This window comes from Sander lucioperca, chromosome 8 (genome assembly GCF_008315115.2).
Source record: "Sander lucioperca isolate FBNREF2018 chromosome 8, SLUC_FBN_1.2, whole genome shotgun sequence".
Lineage (NCBI taxonomy): Eukaryota > Metazoa > Chordata > Actinopteri > Perciformes > Percidae > Sander > Sander lucioperca.
The window spans coordinates 23,516,509-23,534,977 of NC_050180.1; the positions used below are offsets into that span (position 1 = coordinate 23,516,509).

Sequence of the window (18,469 nt, forward strand, 5' to 3'; positions counted from 1 at the left end):
TGGAGTTATTGCCCAAGTATCAGTCATGCATTGGTAGCTCTGTCAATTCTTAACCATTATTCCTGTTTCATGAAGAGAAGAAAAAGAAATCCAAGATAAACAGTTTTATATTCAATGTAAATAGTTTATTTTAACCATATTCGTTGAAAATCTCATATCAACTAATTCAGAAAAAGCTTGTTATTTTGTAATAAGCACAAACTGCCTAAAATACATTTCTGGTGGAAGTAAAAAAAAAAAAAATAAAAAAAATGCCAGTATTATCCAGTTAGAGAAATGTCACAATGACAGAAGTTGATGGATTAGGAGATGAATGTGCTTTAGTGGAGAGAATTACAGGAGGGTGCATCACTAAGCCACAAATCCAGCTAGTCACAGGTCAACTAATAGAAATTAGTTTTATTAGATACAATGTCTATGATTAGAAGTTATACATATGTTCAAATGTACCAACACTTGCAAATCAGGTCATGTTTTTGTAGCTGGCTTTGATGCACCTGTGACACACCCACAAGTCAGTGATCTGCATCACCGTGAGACTATTAGGATTTAACACTACTGTAGCTTCTGGCTGCATTTGGCTTAATTAAATATACAAAAAATGGAAAACAAAAACTATAAGTTAAAATAACATTCAAGTTGTATAACACAAGGCAATGAAAACTTTTGTTTAAACAATATGTACAATATTAACCATCTGGTAATGTGAAATAAGTAAAAAAAAAAAAAAAAAAAAAAAAAAAAAAGCATGGTTTGTTGCAAAATATCTGTACATTTAGGAAACTTTTGTGTTGTATACTTTTGTTTTGCCAGGTTTCTGATGACCATGGACACATTAAATGAAAACATGAGGTTAAAGGAATCCTTTCAGTGGTTAAATACTATACATTAAAATTACAATAAAGTGAGTAGATGCAGTAGCCTGGAATGTAACTAATCTGTGAAAAATAAGTTGACAGAGATGAAATGCAAAGTTATATCCAGTTAGGTTCAGTATCTTTCATGCAGTTTCTATGTTTGTTTTACAGGCTCATTCACTTGTAATTTGTTCCCAGACACCAGACAAACTGCTCTTTTTTAAATGGACGGTAGAGTTTTATGTGAGCAGGCGGCCTACTTCTACGGATTAAGGGCTACAATGTCAGGCTTGATCCATTAACTGTAACACATTATGAAAGAGAAGTCAGCATGGAGAGAGGCCTGGTATATACTGTACAATTCACATTAGCCCAGTCTTGTTTTGAAATGGTTTTGTCTTTTCCGTTCATTTTTCATCATCCTTAAAACTTACTTTAGTACAAATATAGATATTTAATTACTTTTCTGATCACTTTCTTCATGCCTGAACATCAGCCCTTTTAGTCAAAGTTGAAAAACCTCATTAGATGCAAAAAGTGCAAGTTGAGCACATTTGTATAGCAAGAGGAATGAAAAAGAGCACCGGAATGTATCGAGATACTACAGACCGTCAAACTCAACACTACAAGATGTAATACTTGTAACAGCTACAGGGAACGTGTCCCATACATTCTACGTTATGTTTCCAAGGAAGCATCTCTTCACGTGGCCCTTAAGGCCACCGCAAGTCCAGTTTTACACATCTTAAAATTAAAGCCAGGTCAAATTGTATTGCTTGAAGTGGGGAATATTACAAACAGTCATCAGACAAACAGAAGACATGCGTGACATTAGCCCACAAAAATAAGTTCAGGCACTTGGGTTCTGAATCAACCTTTCAGACACTTTAAATGCAGTCCCATACAGCTCCCAGTCCTTCATAGTGAAAAGCTGCTACTATACCACAGACATGGAATAACGTGTATTCTTATGTAATATATATACATACACATCTCTATGGTTGCTACGCTTGTCATCTTTCACTTATCCTTCACTCTGCATCGAACCTCCTGTCTCTCCCTCTCTTACACATCCTCGCCATCTTCAACCCCCAACAGCACATGCACCGTTCCCTCGTCACATCATCACTTCACCATTGTTCACCGGCCGCAGGTTCTGATCATCAAAGCGTCTCCTGACACTCCTCCGCACAGCGTCTGCTCGCCTGTAAGGCTGATTCCTCAAATCTGAAGAGGCAAGAGGGGGTCGGATGGGGGGTTGGGGGGGGTGAATAAAAGAGCTGTCAGTCATCTTGTTGAGGTGTTTGGACGAGCCCACATGCTCAGAGTGCTGGCAGCCTGTCTTTTCAAAGCAGCGTGAGTTCTACACAGAAAAAAAGCCTTGCAGGTCAGCTGTCTCTTGGTATTACTGACAGACAGGTCACAGGGTTTTGACTTGAGTAGAAAAGCTTCCATGCATCTTGTGAAACCAAGATGCACTTTCCACATAAAAAAGCGTGACTAAACTACTGAAAAGAGTAGCTTTTTTTATCGTTAGACATTCACGTGTACCGTTATGAAGGAGATACTGTATGATGAGAGAACAGAGGGAGAGGTAGGTCTATACTGAGTGGACCCTAAGTGAGAAGACAGTGAAACAGGAAGGGAGGTAATAAAGAGATGCTTGCCAGGTTTGGGACACATCCACCACTACAGGTGTGCTACTGGAGGAGTTCCTTACCCTCGAGTAGACATTGGGAAATTTATTAATATTATTCTTCTTTAGGGCTAGATGAAGAGAAGACAAAATGGAGGTTAAAAATGGAGAAGCAGCAGGCTGACCAGAGCATGTCAGCCCAACATATTCACACTGGCTTTGCTAAGAGAGCACTGCGCGAGCAAAGCAAAGTGGCAGCAGGCTGCATGGAGAAAAAGGCCAGAGGAGGGTCAGGGCATGAGAGGGGACAGAGCTGGAGGATGGAGTGGAAGATCAAAGCTTCTGTAGTTTCTTTTTTTTTTTTTCTGTGTTATAAACTCAGTCTGCTTTGCGGAGTGGCTACCAGCAGGACGGAAAAAGAGCTACTAAGTTGTAAACTTCCAATACAGTGCAATTGTGAACTGAAATAAACAAACGTAGTTCCAGGACACAGCAGGGTTGTTACATTCAACAGCATGCTGACCAAAACACCAACCAAAGCATGCGTGCAGCCAGGGAAACAACTAATGATTTAATTACCCTAAAACAGGTGTAAACTCAGTGAAACACCCTGGCTGCATGTTAGTAGCACACAATTAGAATACAACTGCAAAGACAGACTGCTGCAATGTTAAGGGATTATTCATATGTTGACGTCATGCAGGATATTAGTGAGCCTGCCACACCACAGAGAGTCATTTGACAGCTAGGTGACCCGTCAGCAGGCGACAGGAGCAGGCACAGCAAATGGGCTGACTGGGAGAGCAGGGATGCATTGTGGGAAAGCGTTAGTGATGAAGCAATCAGCATACAAGAAGCTGTATCAGCATCAGTAATGATATGTGATAACGAACACACAAACATTCATTTTTCATTAAGACATTGGTTGAAACACACAGAGAAGCAAATTATAATGCCACAGGCACTTACACAACCATGTCAGTCATACCTGCCATGTAGATGATGACTGAAGCTTCACTACATTAAATTAAATAATTAAATTAAAATCCAATGATAAACCCTAAGGTATTCGATGCACGAGTCAGTCATCTGTCACCACTAGATGGCAGCACGCAGCTTAACTTTTCTGCTCCAGTACTTGATGAGAAGTACGCTCTTCACCAATTTTAATCTCCTGTCAGTGCACATAAGAGTATGATCTTGGAGATCTGTGATCCTCTGTGACATTATGGTATGCCATGGTTGATTAAATAATAGTGATAAATGAGGGTGTCACACTTCATGCAGGTGGGCAGAGAAAACCGTTACACCAACACCAAGTCATGCTCAGGAGGGAGAAAACATGTGAACACACACACAAACGCACGCTCTCAGGCGTGTGTGCAAAAACCATGAGGTGGGGCAATGTGCACACGCACGGGTCCGAAAGTGTGAGGGTTGAGTGTGGTGGTTAAAAAAGGGAGGAGAGTGTGAAGTGGCATGCAAGAGTGGAGGAGAGAGAGAGAGAGACATAAAGAAGATAATGTGTTTGTTCCAGCAACCTTAGAGCAGAGAGACAGTTCTACAAGCTTAGTAATGGTACTCGTCATTGAGGGCGGGCTCGCAGAAGAACCGAGAGCCTCGCTTGGCTGTGCGGGCGGTAAAGGGCACTGTCTTCAGCACTGCATTGAGAACAAGGACAACAGCCAGGACAAAACAAGACAAACACAGTATAAGAAAAGCAGACTCCTACAGGGGTTTAGCACTGGTTAGCGCTAAGCAAATATCCAACAACACTATCAGGAGGGGCCAGGGCAAAAGACTGTTTAAGAGTGAATTCTAGCCGTTAATAATCTACTGAACGGCCTGACAAAAACTTTGATTTCTGGCTTTGCTTGTTAGAAACAGCAAAGTTATATTGTTACAGAAATCTGAATGGAAATTGTCAGAGATCTTAAACACTAGAAGCACATTTACAGTATTCCTGTGGCTAGTGGTGGAAAAAAATATTAAGAACTTTTACTACTAGGAAAAGTAGCAATACCTCAGTGTAAAAATACTCTATTACAAGTAAAATCAGTCAAAAGTACATTGGTATTGACAACAAAATGTATTGAGGGAAAGCCCTAATTATGCAGAACAGTTGTATATAATCATATATTATATTATATTATTGTATGGTTAATACTAATGCATTATCTATGTAAGTAGCATTTCACTGTTGTAGCTTGAGATGATTGTAACTACTTTAAAAACAACCCAAATAGTATAAAATATATAACAATGCACTGTATTAACTTATCATTTTTGTATGAAAACCATATTTTTCAAAGTAAATTGTAACTAGGCTTGTATCGGCCAATATTCTCTTACTACAGATAGATATCAGTGTGTATGTTGGCTGAGTACAGACATATTTTTCAGCTGTAAAATGTACCACTCACAGTAGTTAACAAAAACAAATTCAAGGGATCACTATCAAGACTGTTTGTTTGTATGTTATGTGTTTATGGGCCATAGTAACTATCGAGGTCAAACATATGTATGTAGTGGAGTAAAAGTACAATATTTGCACATGACCTGAAGTTTAATAGGCATATAATAATATATAATGTAAAACTGCACTTAAGTACAGCACTTACAGTAAGTAAATTCCACCACTGCCGATTGCAAGTTTAATCGCCCTTCAGTAAACAGATGTATTTATTCCCCTCTGATTAATTAATATTCTAGGAGCTAGTCACAGCCTGGCCCCGTCTACGTACAGATGGTGTTACAAAGCAATGACAAAGCAGATAAGATAAGCAATGATAATCACATTTGAGCTTAATGTCACTGGATTAGCTGGACAGTCAGTTCATGTTTGTACTCATTAGGGTATACCTTTAGTTCTCAAACATCTGACAGCTTCATTTTGAAAGAGCCAAAGTCATTGTGTTAGTTGGTTTAGATTCCCTTTGTTAATGACTGAATAGCATCGAAGACGACCTTCATGCAGAGCGCCCTGTACTGGGTGTGTGTGAGTGAGTGTCTGTGCGTGTATGTGTGTGTTTCGAGAGACTGCAGCCAGGCCCAGGTGACGTTACCCGTGATGATGTCCTCAATCGCTCCATCTTTGCCTTCGTAGACGTGGCGACTGTCTTTCACCTGTTTCCTCCTGAGCTCCTGGATCAGCTCTTGCTGCTGCCGTTTGTTCTTATGAGGAGACTGAAGACACACACACACACACACACACACACACACACACACACACACACACACACACACACACACACACACACACTAACATTATCAAGTCTTACTCTCAGTCATGAGTCCAGCATAATCAACAAAGCATTCTCCCACCCGAAATTTCTTTTAGCTAAAATATGCTTTTGCTCCACATATCTCTTTGTGCACGCGGGAGTTAATTGGACCATTTAGGAAGTACAACTGCTGATCCTGAGTCGATGTGATGAGGCTCAGCACGGTGCCAGATATAACTACACCTGGCAGGCAGTCGGTGCTCAACTAATCCTGTGATCAGGAGTCTGGAAGAAGGGAGGATGAAGAGGAAAGCAGATGATGTGGAACTGGCTAACCTACTAGTCGCCGTGATCCAATGTAGCCTCTTGCCTTACAAACTAGGGATGAGGGTATAGAGAGGGAGGGGATGAGGAAAAAAGAGGGGGGGTTGAGTGTTGAAAGAACGCTGGCTTACCTTCTGGTCTTCCTCCATCATGGCCTCCTGTTCTAGAAGTTTCTCCATCAAAATCTGCTCTGCTCTCTTTTTCTGCTCGTTGTCCTCTTCTGCTTGCTGAGGCAATTACATATGTACATGTCACTTAGTTACTAGTTGTTTTAATATACTGTGACAACATGATATAACTCATTTAAAAAAAAAAAAAAAACATTCAAAAGTTTCACCACATATGCTGCAGCCAGCTGAGATTCTATTTCAGTACCATGAGTCATTAACTGGTTTGAAGTAGTTAAGGATTGTTCTAAACAGAGTTGACACACAGCAGCTGTGAGAGACAAATGTCTGAAAACAGTCAAGACGCTGTGAAGTGCAGTAAAACATTGTGATGAGTTTTTGTTTATAGTGGTTCTGTAGTACTTGCAATTGTATTAGTGAAATTATTTTAACCGCGTTTTGGTATAAAAGAAAATACGGTTGTTGTGATTACACTAGAGGCATAGAGGCATATTGATGTCTAGTCACATATTAAGACACACATACTCACACACACACACACACACACACACACACACACACACACACACACACACTAACACATCCAGATTGCCTCATACACACGCCCACAGCCATCTCTTTGTATCTCCACACTGACCCTCCCCAGACATTGTTGTGACTTAAAGGGGAACTCCACCAGTTCTACACATAAAGTTGGGGGGAGTACTGCTGAGTATGAGGAAAAAAAAGTTATATAAAGCCTTTTTTGGCTCCAGAGGGAGCTGCGAGAAAAATAAATGGACATGAGGCAGTGTTGGTTGGGGCTACAAGAGACTACATGTCTGAAAATGAAACAAATCTGGGGGTTTGGAGTTAGAAAGAAGTGAGCTTAGCCGACCTCTGTAGCCCACTCCTCATCTCTGCTTGAGGCCAGCGTCTCGAGGATACATTAGCCGCTACTAGCATACCACACCTGAATCTCCGACTAAACCTTTGTTGGTTGTGTTGCATTCAGGCAGAAGAATGCATGGATGATATCTACGCTTCTGCTGCATCGATTTTGAGCCTTTTTGTAAAAACTGTCCATCATAAGTCCAATGTTATAGAAGTTCTATGCTATATCAGCGGAGTACTCTTTTAAGTCTTGAGTCTAATCGGCTGGTGAGGTGTGTTTTTGTTCAACTAGTTTTGTGTGATTGTGTGAGAGATGATTATGCAACTCACCCTGTAAGCCCTAACAAATCGCACAAACACCGGGAAGAAGACGGAGGGTGGCGTTGTTTTAGAGTTCTCCCCGAAGAACTTCACTGCCTCGTCAAAGGCATCCTTTCAAAGACAGACAGTGGACTTAATTAGAAAACACTTAGTTGACTTCATTTAAACCCTGTCACAACAACAAAACAAGGCACTGGAGCAATTGCAAAGAAAGGAGTGTTCATGTTACCTGTGCAATCTTGGCATCATCCTGCAGCTTCTTCAGCTTGCTCTCATTGTGTGTGATGAAGTCTTTGAGCATGGTGTTGTGGCCGTGCATGCTGTACTCTCTTTTGGTCAGCTCCATGCCTCTCTGCAGCTCCCTAACATCCAGCAGGACGTTGTCCAATGACACTGGGAACAAGAGCGGACGTATTGAGTAAACACGCAACCCTGCACTGAACTGTAAAAAGTCAGATAAGAATGTGTGGCAGAGCAGCAAACACATCTGCACTGTATGACTCACCTGCTGCAGCTTTCTCCACGTAGTGCAGCTCGTTGTAGAAGAGAGAAACTTGTGAGTATTTCTCCTTTACCACATTGGCTATGTAGTGTAACAACGTCATCTTACGGTCTGTCGACTTGGTATCCAGTAGCTGTAGAGAAAGTGAAAGTAAGAACACAAAACTTTGGAAAACATTTGTAAAGAAAAAAAATAAGGCTTTTAAGTCAGAAAAAGGCAATGTACCAAGTCTAAACTTTGCAGCTTGAATCCATACACAGCTCCTCTTTTGCTGCTGTTCATGTAGTTTCCGAGTGCCAAGATGATCTGACAAACAAGGAACAAGAATGTGAAAAATAAAATCCATGCATTCATTTAAAATTATGTTCAGTCCAGACACAAATAAATGAGTTACCTCTAGAATTTTCTTTAGTTTCTGTGAGGACTTGATGGACACAGATGCTGCAATGACTGCATGAATTTGCTGTGGGGAAAACAAAGAGGACGACATGAGAAGATGTTGAATTCAGTGCACCATCGTTGCTTTCTATGGTCACAGCATGCTGTATAAACTGCCTCTAATCATTTTCAGTGTTTTAGTTTTAGAATATATTGTCCCCCACAAAAGAGATCCCAGTTCTCACCGGTGTGAGCATCTGCACGCTCTCACAGAAGTTGCCGATGAAGGCCATGATGGTCATCTTCTGCATGAGCCTCTCGATTTTACTAAACTGCATCATAAAGCGGTCCTCGTCCGGCAGGCTCTCTAGTGGCTTGCGCTCCTTCTCATACTGCCGCATGATTTTAATCTCATTCTCGGTGGGCTGGAAGCGCATCAGACACTCCACGAAGTCCACCGGCAGAGTTCGCAGGTCAAAGCTAAAAGACGCGGGAGACACGAGTTACACAGAGTATGTTACATACTGGGAACCTAAAATAAAGGACACAGACCATTTGGTAACATACTGTATGACTGTCTGTTGAATAACATTCATCAAATGCCAGCATACAGTGCAAGTGAATGTGTCATATGTCTCATTTAGGTACTACATGCATAGAAAGCATGCAAGAACACCAGAAGTATTGGGGTCTTTTGTTTTATTTTGAAGGGGCTTACATCTGAATGGCCTTGCAGATCTCCTCAGGAGTCTTGCCCACTTTCCTCAGTGTGATGGCCAGGTTCTTTGCTCTGTTGGAGTCCAGTAGCGCCACCTTGTTGGGCCCCTTCTGGATGACCTTCTGCTTGCTCATGGTGAGGTCAATAGCCGGGCCCTGGGCTTTAGTCTTAAACATCTCCTCAAACTCGTCCACGTTCAGGTCCTTAAAGACGCCGACAACAAATCGGTTAATGTTCTGTTATCGTGGAAATGAGGCCGGAAGTGGACTAAGCGAGAGCAGACTCTTACCTCAAGTATCCTCTCGTCATCAATCTCATTGAAGACAGTCCCGTTGATCTGGTTTGGTTTCAGGGCTACCCAGTTGAAGACGGGCATACGGAACTTTGTCTTGATGGGTTTCTTGATCTTAACAGCTACACAGGAAACAGAAGAGTTAGCATAGCGTCTACCTCATATGAAAGTAGACACACACACACACATACACACACACACACACACACACACACACACACACACACACACACACACACGTGAAAGGGTAGACGGGTATCTGTGAATTGGTGACACACATGGATGTGACCGTTTTATCTCTAAAAACCTACAACCCTCCTTCAAGTTGATCTTTTTTTTATGTATTTTGAAAGAATGCTTCCTTTCTTTAAGCTAAACAAAAAAGACACTTGGTCATGCTTGAAGCAGACTGACGCCTGTTAGTCTCTGGTAGGAGAACAAGGCCAAAGGGTATACCCTGTACAGTAAGTGGTGCATATGGTGAGGATTTCCTGCCTGGCTGGGTGACACACTATTTATCGGACAGATTATGGCTATTTGTGGCCACCTGGGCTGATTCTTCAGCTGACCATCGAGGTGGTGCACTGCTTAGTTACACAGACAAGGTGTCAGCAGGGACAGAAAGATAAGGTTGTCATGGGAAAGGTTAACAGCATTCCAGCTCGGCAGAACGCATTTCACTTTCTATCCTCTGCGTGCCACAGCAGGTCACTGTGTGCAACACTGCGATGTGGCGATAACTTAATGCGCACACACACACACACACACACACACAAAACTACAACAAGGTGTGAAGGTAAATCATGCAGAATTTTGAAATTTGGTATTTTCTCTGTTGTTTAAATTCATCTAATTGTTCACAGAAAGTCTCACTGGTAGAGGAAAAACAGCAGAATGACAGAAAGAATTTATGAAGTCACAGTTCACGTGTTTTTGGATTATGTGGTTCTATATGCTGCCGAGCTCATGTTAGAAGTGGCAAAAAATTAAAATATGAAAATGAAAACAATTATAAACTATTTCTAAGAGACTACAAATGGGAATTGTTTGTTTGTTTTCTAGTGGGATTCAGAGACTGAAATACCATTTTCCAAAAACTTAAGGTACAGTGGGGGGGACAAAACACCAAACACAGACAAGCAGAACCTACAGAAAAGTTTGATGGGTCCCTCTGGTTGGCAGAAAAAGAAACAATTCAAAGATAAATCATTATGAAATTGGCAGAGTTAGAGAGAAAGCTTACACGTGCACATCTCAAACACACAAGGTACAGGATCTGTGTATTAAAGATAAAACTTAAAAGGGGTTTCCACTGTTTACTGACTGGTGTAACTTAACTCTAAAGGTTTAGCGTCCACATGCATTACATACCCAGGAATATGCACCCACATCTATATACAGTAAAGAAATGTCTAATTCAATGAGTCACATGAAGGTCTGGCCTTGGTACTCATCAACACTGCCTGACAGTGAGTTTGATAGGTTACGTTGATTTGGTAAGTGGTTAAGTTTCAGACACGTCAACTGTCAGCTCAACACAGATGGGAAACCTTAGTTCAAACAGTCTTTTAATTATCTTTTAATTACAGATGTATACTTTAGTCGCTGAAAATGAATAGATGTTTGTTGTTTGTTGTTATCATTAAAACATACAAATACAGATTTTGACTAATTTTATTGAGCAACAAGCCATAACCAATCAGTGGCAAATGACTCAATCAAGACTGTACGTCACACTCATGCAGCTGCTGTTTAAAAATTTGCAATGGAGATAAGTAGTTGGAATAAAAGTCACACTGTTTTGCCAAACAATCTGCAAATTACTATATCTAAACCTATATAAACTGCTATGCCCATTGAAGGATCCTTTTCCATCACATAACTCACATATAGACACAAACTTGCTAGATTACTAGATTAGATGACCTTACCTGCTAACCCAGAGTTCATGATGACCGTAGGCGTCCCACAGCCGGGCAGTGGGGGCGCTACAGGAGGAGGCGGAGGGGGCATAGGTGCTGAGATCTGTGAGGCTGGCCCTGGGGGAGGAGGCGGAGGTGGAGGGGGAGGCGGTGGAGGTGGGGGAGCTGCTGCAGGAATGACTGCTGATGGTCCGTTTGACACTGTGAGAGAGGAGAGACGCTCAATGCTTAGCATCATTTGTTTATGCGACACGCAAAATGTGTATATTCTCTCCCATCTTTTCTCTTCTTTCTGCATTTCATGATTAGCAGTTTACATGCTACTGGACGAATGTTAAACCTACATGTGCCGTTCACTGGCAGTGGAGGAGGTGGTGGTGGAGCCAGCGTGCCGGTTACCACTCCCACATGATTTGCTGCGCCATTTGCTCCCATCACAACACCCAGCAAGCCCTCCACACCGGAGGGCGGTGAGGGCAGGATGGAGATGTCTCCATCTCCCTTCTTGTGGATCTTGATGGTGCCTTGTTTCTCAAGTTCGTGGATCTTCTTCTCCAGGTTACTCTGTCGCTGGATGGCCTCGTCCTTCTCCTTCAACATCTGCCGCAGTGAGTGGACCTGCGAGCTGGTATCTTTGTAGACTTCCTATGTGGGAGAGGGACAGACAAAGGGAGTTCAGATTAATTAAAAAAAAGGTATTGTCTAAATTATATATTTTTTATATTTGTGGAGTGAGAGTGGAAACCCAACAACAACAAAAAGAACATTTTAACAGTTTAGGTAAAACCTTCTATTTGTATTAAGTGGTTATTGTGAGTGCTTAATGACAACTTAAAAGATGAATGCGAATGTTCAGAGTTGGAATCTAACCCTGATCGATTCAAGCTCCTTGTTCCTTTGCATCAGCTGCTTTTCCAGCTCCACGATCTTGGACATGGCCTCGTTCTCCGTGTCCTGCAGCTTCTCTGTCATCTAAAGAACAATAGCCGGGAGGAAAAGGACGACACGGTGACATGAAATCATTGCGATGACAGCGTACAACTCAATATATCAACAAAGGGAGGCACTGATGTAAGGCATTTAACATATGTATATTTCTCTGAACAAATTGTGAAGACTTAAAAGTTATGAATGTTACAAGAAGTGTGTTCATATATAGTGTGCCCTCACAGTCTTTTTGAGATGGCTGACAATTAAGGGAAAACCTGAGATCATAGTAAATCCAATGCTGACATCCTGGACATCCTGACATTAATACATAGCCTTTTGCGAGAGAATATAAATGAGATTAAGGAGTCAGTTTTGTGGATTTTCAGAGTAAAATCAAACAGTTGAGCGCTCTCACATGTGACATGTTCTCCTCCAGCTCCTCCACACGCTCCAGGGCAGCATTTTTGGTCTCGGCATCCTCCAGAAGGGCTCCCACGTCAAACACATTATCCAAGTAGGCCTGGATCTGAACCTGTAGCTTATCGCTCTCTGTATGCTTTAATTTCTGGAAAACATGCACACAAAAATAAATATCATGATGATAAGAGTGTGGCAGTTAGGGAGTGCAACATTTACAGATCTGACAGATTCTTTTCTGAAGTAATGGAAAAGCCATTATCAACTGCTTTTCTGTGGTTGCTGTCTCGGGGCTGCTGTAATGACAACCTGTGCTCTGGATTGAGCTGAATATTAAAGAGCGGGAGTGTTCGGTCAGTCTGTGCATTTTTCCTGCGGCGTTATGTCTCAACTCACGTCTAAGTTGTCGTCCAGACACAACTTGGTGAAGTCGTACTGTAGGTGAACTCTGAAGTTCATGTCCTCCACTGAGTGCACGACTATGTTGATGAACTGCATACAGGCCACCTGGGGGATTAAACAGAATAAATACTGTTACTGAATGAGGATTCGACACAGCAAAAACAGAAGGCTCTCTCAGTGTTTGCATAGAATGTACTCTGTGCATGTCTGCTGACAATCTAAGGTAAAAATGTGTTAATAGATAACAGGTTGGAGGTTTTTCTACATCAGCCTGGTACTTCTGTAAAATGGTTTTATGCTCATTATTACATCTAATTCCTTTTAATATGGCTTCCACTGAAATTATTGTGCTTGCTTGGATGGCTGAGTAGTTTATCTGGCAGATTAAGAGGATCTGAAAAAAACAAATTAACAAAATGAGCCAGTTCAACTCCATCGGCTGCCTTAAGGGAGCCTGCGTAAACAACAGATCAAGGGGGATCTCCACAATGTCTAATGTACACACACACACTTCTTCTACCCTGACACGGCTTAATAAACTTCCGGTAAGAAGCTCAGTTGTCTCTGTGCGACATGGTAGCTTTGACAAAGTCTGTTTGCTTTAGTGCTGCTGTCAGACGACGGTCTACTGACGGACTGTGAGCGGACTTGTGACAGAAGTCCTATTGAAGTCCTATTCAAACACAGCATCTGTTGGTTTTCTCACACACGCACGCACCGATTGGGCAGTGTTTGCCTCACATCAATTAAGACCCTTGGATGGACACACACACTATACAAAATACTAAGTTGGCATTCTCTTCACAGTGTCTTTTATTCTTATCTGCCAGGCTAATTAGCACTATTTAGCCTGGAAATGACAGACTAAGCAAGGGTTCCTTGCTAAGGGCCACTACTTCAGTTTGATGTATTGCGCCATATGTCTGTAGTTTGTGCTGTGATGAAAAAAATGAGAAGGCTCGCACAAAGACAGGGAGCCCTGTGAGTGTGTATAGTCGAACTGGACTCTTCGTTGGACAAACATATCAGGACACAAGCGCAGCAGTGGAAATATTCAAAATATCTACATTTTTAACCAGCTCAAAACTATGCTAGTAGCTAAACGAAATGCTGCCTCTAAAGGCTTGACACGGATGAGAAAGAAACATTCACTCAGGGATTCTTTAGCTCAAAAACCTTCACCAGCCATCTGTGGTTTTGCCTGGTGATTTTCGACGGTTTGGAGTGTGATCAATAGTCATTAGGAGTGTGTGTGTGTGTGTGTGTGTGTGTGTGTGTGTGTGTGTGTGTGTGTGTGTGTAAACATACCATGAAGTCGATATTGTTGTCCTCGTTCTTGAAATACTCCATTAGCCTCTCAAATCGCTGTGTCTCAATGCACACCTGCAAAACAAACCACATCACACTTATTGTATTTATTGGAATCTAGGTGTAGAGAGAGCAACCCACAGTGATGTATGCAACCAATCACTGATTTGCATAAATGACACCACCAACTCCTCATAATTCACACAAACCATGAGATGCGCTGCCTAAAACAAAAACACTCCTGATGTCAGCTTTGACAGCTGTGCTGCCCATACACTGTGTGACACTAGAGATGAATGCTCTTCCCCTGAGACTGTTGAACCTCATGAACCCTTTTAACTATACATTTGAATGAATATTCCCATTCCCAGTCAGAAAACCAGAGGCTATCAACAGTATGATGAAAAGTCTTGACCAAAGACTGGTAATACATCACAGCCAAAACAAAAGTTATTCATGAACTGCTCCTGAATGTACACAGTGCATATGTGTTCAATATGGCTTGTGTACAACATTACCACATATACTGTAGTTTTTGTCCTGCCTATCTGAACTAGAATTTGGGAGACAGAAACAGAGCGAGAGAGAGAAAGAGGAAGAGAGAGAGAGATGCTCTGCAGTTCATCTGGAGGGCAATGAGGGAGATGGAGCATGATGAAGAATTGAGAAGGAAGGGAGGGAGGAAGAGGAGGGGTGTGTATCCAAAAAACTCTGAATTATTTTATGAGTCTCAGTCTGCAGGCCCTTCATCAAACACAGCATATCAAAGTCACTTAGCAAACTAGATCTAGTGACGTCTTTTTTAACTAAAACAACCAAAACCTGCCTTCACAACACTGCAAATGCTTCCAGCAGCCTACACTATCATGACACTAACCTTCGTCTCATTCACCTTAAGTCTTATTCTCCCACTAATGCCGATGCCACTGAGAGCAACACTCAATATTTCATTCAGGGGTGTAAATATTGCATTAACTGCAGTCGGCCCATTTTTGCGGGCCCTATGCTACAAAATGGGGATGCTGTTAGCACCCACTCCATCATAAACCTCCCACTCTTTTCTCCAGCAGCCAGAAGACCTCATCCAGACAGACAAGGGTCAGGCAAGTCTGTCTGTTGCATCTTTCTCTCTGCTATTCTGAGCTTCGATGTGTCTGCCAAATCTAGTTAACACACTTATGGCTGTTTTCTCTGGAAGTCGAGTGGGTCCTGTTGTGTTGTGCAGCTAAACCAGTGTCTGTAATCTGTTGACAAAGAGCTCATTCCTAGATCCTAGCCTGAGGAATCTGCTGGTCTCACATCTGCCGGGGGAGCATTCCTCCAGGGCTGAGTCACAGTTTGAAATTGCAGTCGAAATGTAATGACATATTCGTCTTCTCAGACCCCACTTCCCCTCTCCGTGCAGCTCGTACCTCCTTAAAGTTGTCGAATGCAGAGAGAATAATTTCATGGCCTCCTCTCACGAGACAAACTGCCGCCAGGAGCTCCAAGACCAGAGCTTTAGTTCTGTAAAACAGGGAGAAAATAAAGGTTAGTAAATGACAAGTGCCAGCGCTGCGGTAAACCTGTACTTAAACACAAAGCAAACAAAAATGGAAAACTGGAGAACAATTTAAGATGCTGAAACCTCTCTGTAGAATGGATCTACATGGTGTTTATTACAATTAATGTCTTTTTAAGTTTAAACATCTTTATAAATATTAATGAGTAACAGTAACTAACTTGAAAAGAAGTTTTGTAATGTCACAACCTGAGAGAAAAAAAAAGTAATATAGCTCCAAATTTTCATCTTATCAACTGGATTAAAAGGCAGGTATAAAAAATTCCAGGCCCAATCCGTGTGTGTGTGTGTGTGTGTGTGTGTGTGTGTGTGTGTGTGTGTGTGTGTGTGTGTGTGTGTGTGTGTGTGTGTGTGTATGTGTGTGTGTGTGTGTGTAGTTCATTCATGCAAGATTTCTCTGCCTGGATGAGATGATATGTGACAGGTGATCCAAAGTGGTTTTACATCCACTTTTGAGGAAATCCTTGAACCTTGGGGCACAAAGTAAAAAAAAAAAAAAAAAACACACCCCACACACACACACCCCCACCCCAACCCACACACACACACACCCCAACACACACACACACGCACGCACGAAGCGAGTCCTTCTGGTTGCTGTCTCAGTGAGCAGCTGCCAGTGTAGTGGAGTGTGCCAGCGGTGCCCTGACCCGTCTGTCGGGATGAATGTGCCCCTGAGCTACAAAGTCACTCACTCTGGATCCGACTGTGTAGGTGCACTGAGGCTAATGTTGGACTCTGAATGTTCCATTATGGATTTGGGTCTTTGTTGGGAAAAAAATGTACTAGATTTGTTGAACTCCAAATGAAACAAATTTGTGTTATAATTTCATTTTTTATTCCCTTTCTTTATAAGCATACATTCAGGCTTTCACTTAGTTAAAGAGCAAACAAATAATATATCTGGAAGACTTTTTGTTTTAACTTACCTTGGATTTTTATTGTTGAGACTTAGTGCAATTTCATTCACAGCATGTGGGTGTGACATGACCATGTTGAAGCCATACTGGGAGATGAAAAACAAACCAGAGAGAGAAAGACAGAGACAAATAAGCTAATTAACAGAGAAGAAGAGCCACTGAATAAGCAAAAGGTGCATTCCACTGCATAAGAAACGAAACATGGAGAACTAGCAGAGGAACAAATTGAATTTGGCTTCAGTTAGATAAGTGTACTTTAGTCCAGAGGGACATGCAGTCTGTGTGGACGGGGAGTGCAGAAGGCTGACCTGGTAGTTCATGATAGCACGCAGGCACATGATGCAGACGTGGACATCGTCTTTCTTGCAAACCAGTCTGGAGTTTTTCAGAGTTCTCCGGCTCGGAAGTGTGTTGCAGCTAAAAATAATTATAGAAAAAACAAAAAAAAAACAATTTAGTGATAATAGGAAACTGTTACTAAAAGAAGTGTCATAGACTCAAAGAAGAGTTTATGAGCTTCTGAACACAAACAAGAGTGCACGAGGCCTGGATAAATAAGAAAACAGATGTCATTTGTGAATGAGCCTCCATCACACACCACCTCCTTCACATAGGGAGGCTGTTAAACTGCCACGCCACCTTTCATCAACACACACAAAAGGCCAAATAATCTACAGCCTTGTCAGGGTCCATGGGATGTCCTCTTTCAATTGTTTTACTTTTATGTCCTTCACAAAGATATCATTTACAGCTAACACAGAAGTCAGTCATTTGCATGCAGCACAGTGATTGTGCAGCTTTATGTGGACAAAGACAAGGCCTTTTCTCTTGATGCAGCTCTCACAACAAAAAGAGAAATGCTGGAATAGCAGTATCACTGAATGACATGCAGAGCCAGTCAGAGCCAAACGGTTTAATTTCAGACATTTGTCACAAGGTTCAATTACTGGCCCGAGTTCTGGGGGAAAAAATGTGTCTTCAGGATACTGATAGACACGCCGATTCGTGTCAGCTCCCATGCCTGAAGGCATGACTCCTCTGTGAATAACAACACGTTGTGTGTGTGTGTGTGTCTGAAAAAGGCTAGAGCTTTCAAGGAAGAGTCAGCAATTTTAAGACAAAGATAGTACTATCCTTTAATTTGGCAAGTTCACATTGGAATATGCTGGAAAATAGTTAATCATATTATATTATATAATATAATCAAAATGTTTTGCATGTCTGATAATCGTGAGCATTCTGCATGTCGTGTTCAGCAGAATGTGTTGCCGGGCTGGGTGGAGGAGACATGCTGCAACTGCTTCACACAGCAGCAAAAAGCTAAAAAAAAAAAAAAATAATAAGTTAATCAACATCCAAGCTGAGGTGTGGCACAATCGGGAGGAAATGAGTAACAATATTTCTTAATCTCAAACCAAGGTCGGGATAAAGGATTATGTAACACCAGCAAAATGTAATACCTTGACCTGCTTTGACTTGTCTAAAGTTACTCAACTAAACTTTATATGACACAACACGGCAAATTGAATATGACTGCAAGGAGACAACGCGTCCAAAATCTGAAAGGAGAGGTGAGAGGTGCTGTGGACAGATTTATTCTCATCAGGCAGGAGAAAGTTCTGAGCTGTCCAGGATTTAATGTCCTGGTTACAAAACATGAAAAAAAAAAAAATCCTGCTGGCCACAACAAACAGAGCACGTTCTAAATAACACCACAGAACAATATCAAACACTACATCTATAACTATAAGACACA

At 41.7% G+C, this 18,469-nt stretch overlaps 1 protein-coding gene across 24 annotated transcripts in view; it reads right to left on the reverse strand.

Annotated features, from left to right (window-relative positions):
* Positions 1 to 188: 188 nt before the first annotated feature.
* Positions 189 to 18,469, reverse strand: part of fmnl2a (formin-like 2a) — a 55,842-nt gene continuing 37,561 nt past the window's right edge. For 5 of the 24 annotated variants that reach the window (XM_036003897.1, XM_036003894.1, XM_036003893.1 and 2 more), the window contains 22 exons: positions 17,022 to 17,130; positions 16,723 to 16,799; positions 15,645 to 15,738; positions 14,233 to 14,307; positions 12,919 to 13,029; positions 12,521 to 12,670; positions 12,046 to 12,147; positions 11,520 to 11,820; positions 11,185 to 11,376; positions 10,404 to 10,424; positions 9,251 to 9,375; positions 8,962 to 9,164; positions 8,489 to 8,723; positions 8,260 to 8,328; positions 8,091 to 8,171; positions 7,869 to 7,998; positions 7,593 to 7,756; positions 7,373 to 7,474; positions 6,173 to 6,268; positions 5,559 to 5,679; positions 5,356 to 5,379; positions 2,095 to 2,624 (listed from right to left, as the gene is read on the reverse strand). In XM_036003897.1, coding sequence (XP_035859790.1) covers positions 2,458 to 2,624; positions 5,356 to 5,379; positions 5,559 to 5,679; positions 6,173 to 6,268; positions 7,373 to 7,474; positions 7,593 to 7,756; positions 7,869 to 7,998; positions 8,091 to 8,171; positions 8,260 to 8,328; positions 8,489 to 8,723; positions 8,962 to 9,164; positions 9,251 to 9,375; positions 10,404 to 10,424; positions 11,185 to 11,376; positions 11,520 to 11,820; positions 12,046 to 12,147; positions 12,521 to 12,670; positions 12,919 to 13,029; positions 14,233 to 14,307; positions 15,645 to 15,738; positions 16,723 to 16,799; positions 17,022 to 17,130 — 2,749 coding nt within the window. In that variant the 3' untranslated portion in view covers positions 2,095 to 2,457. The other 19 variants (XM_036003903.1, XM_031299063.2, XM_036003907.1 and 16 more) reach the window with 13 other exon arrangements.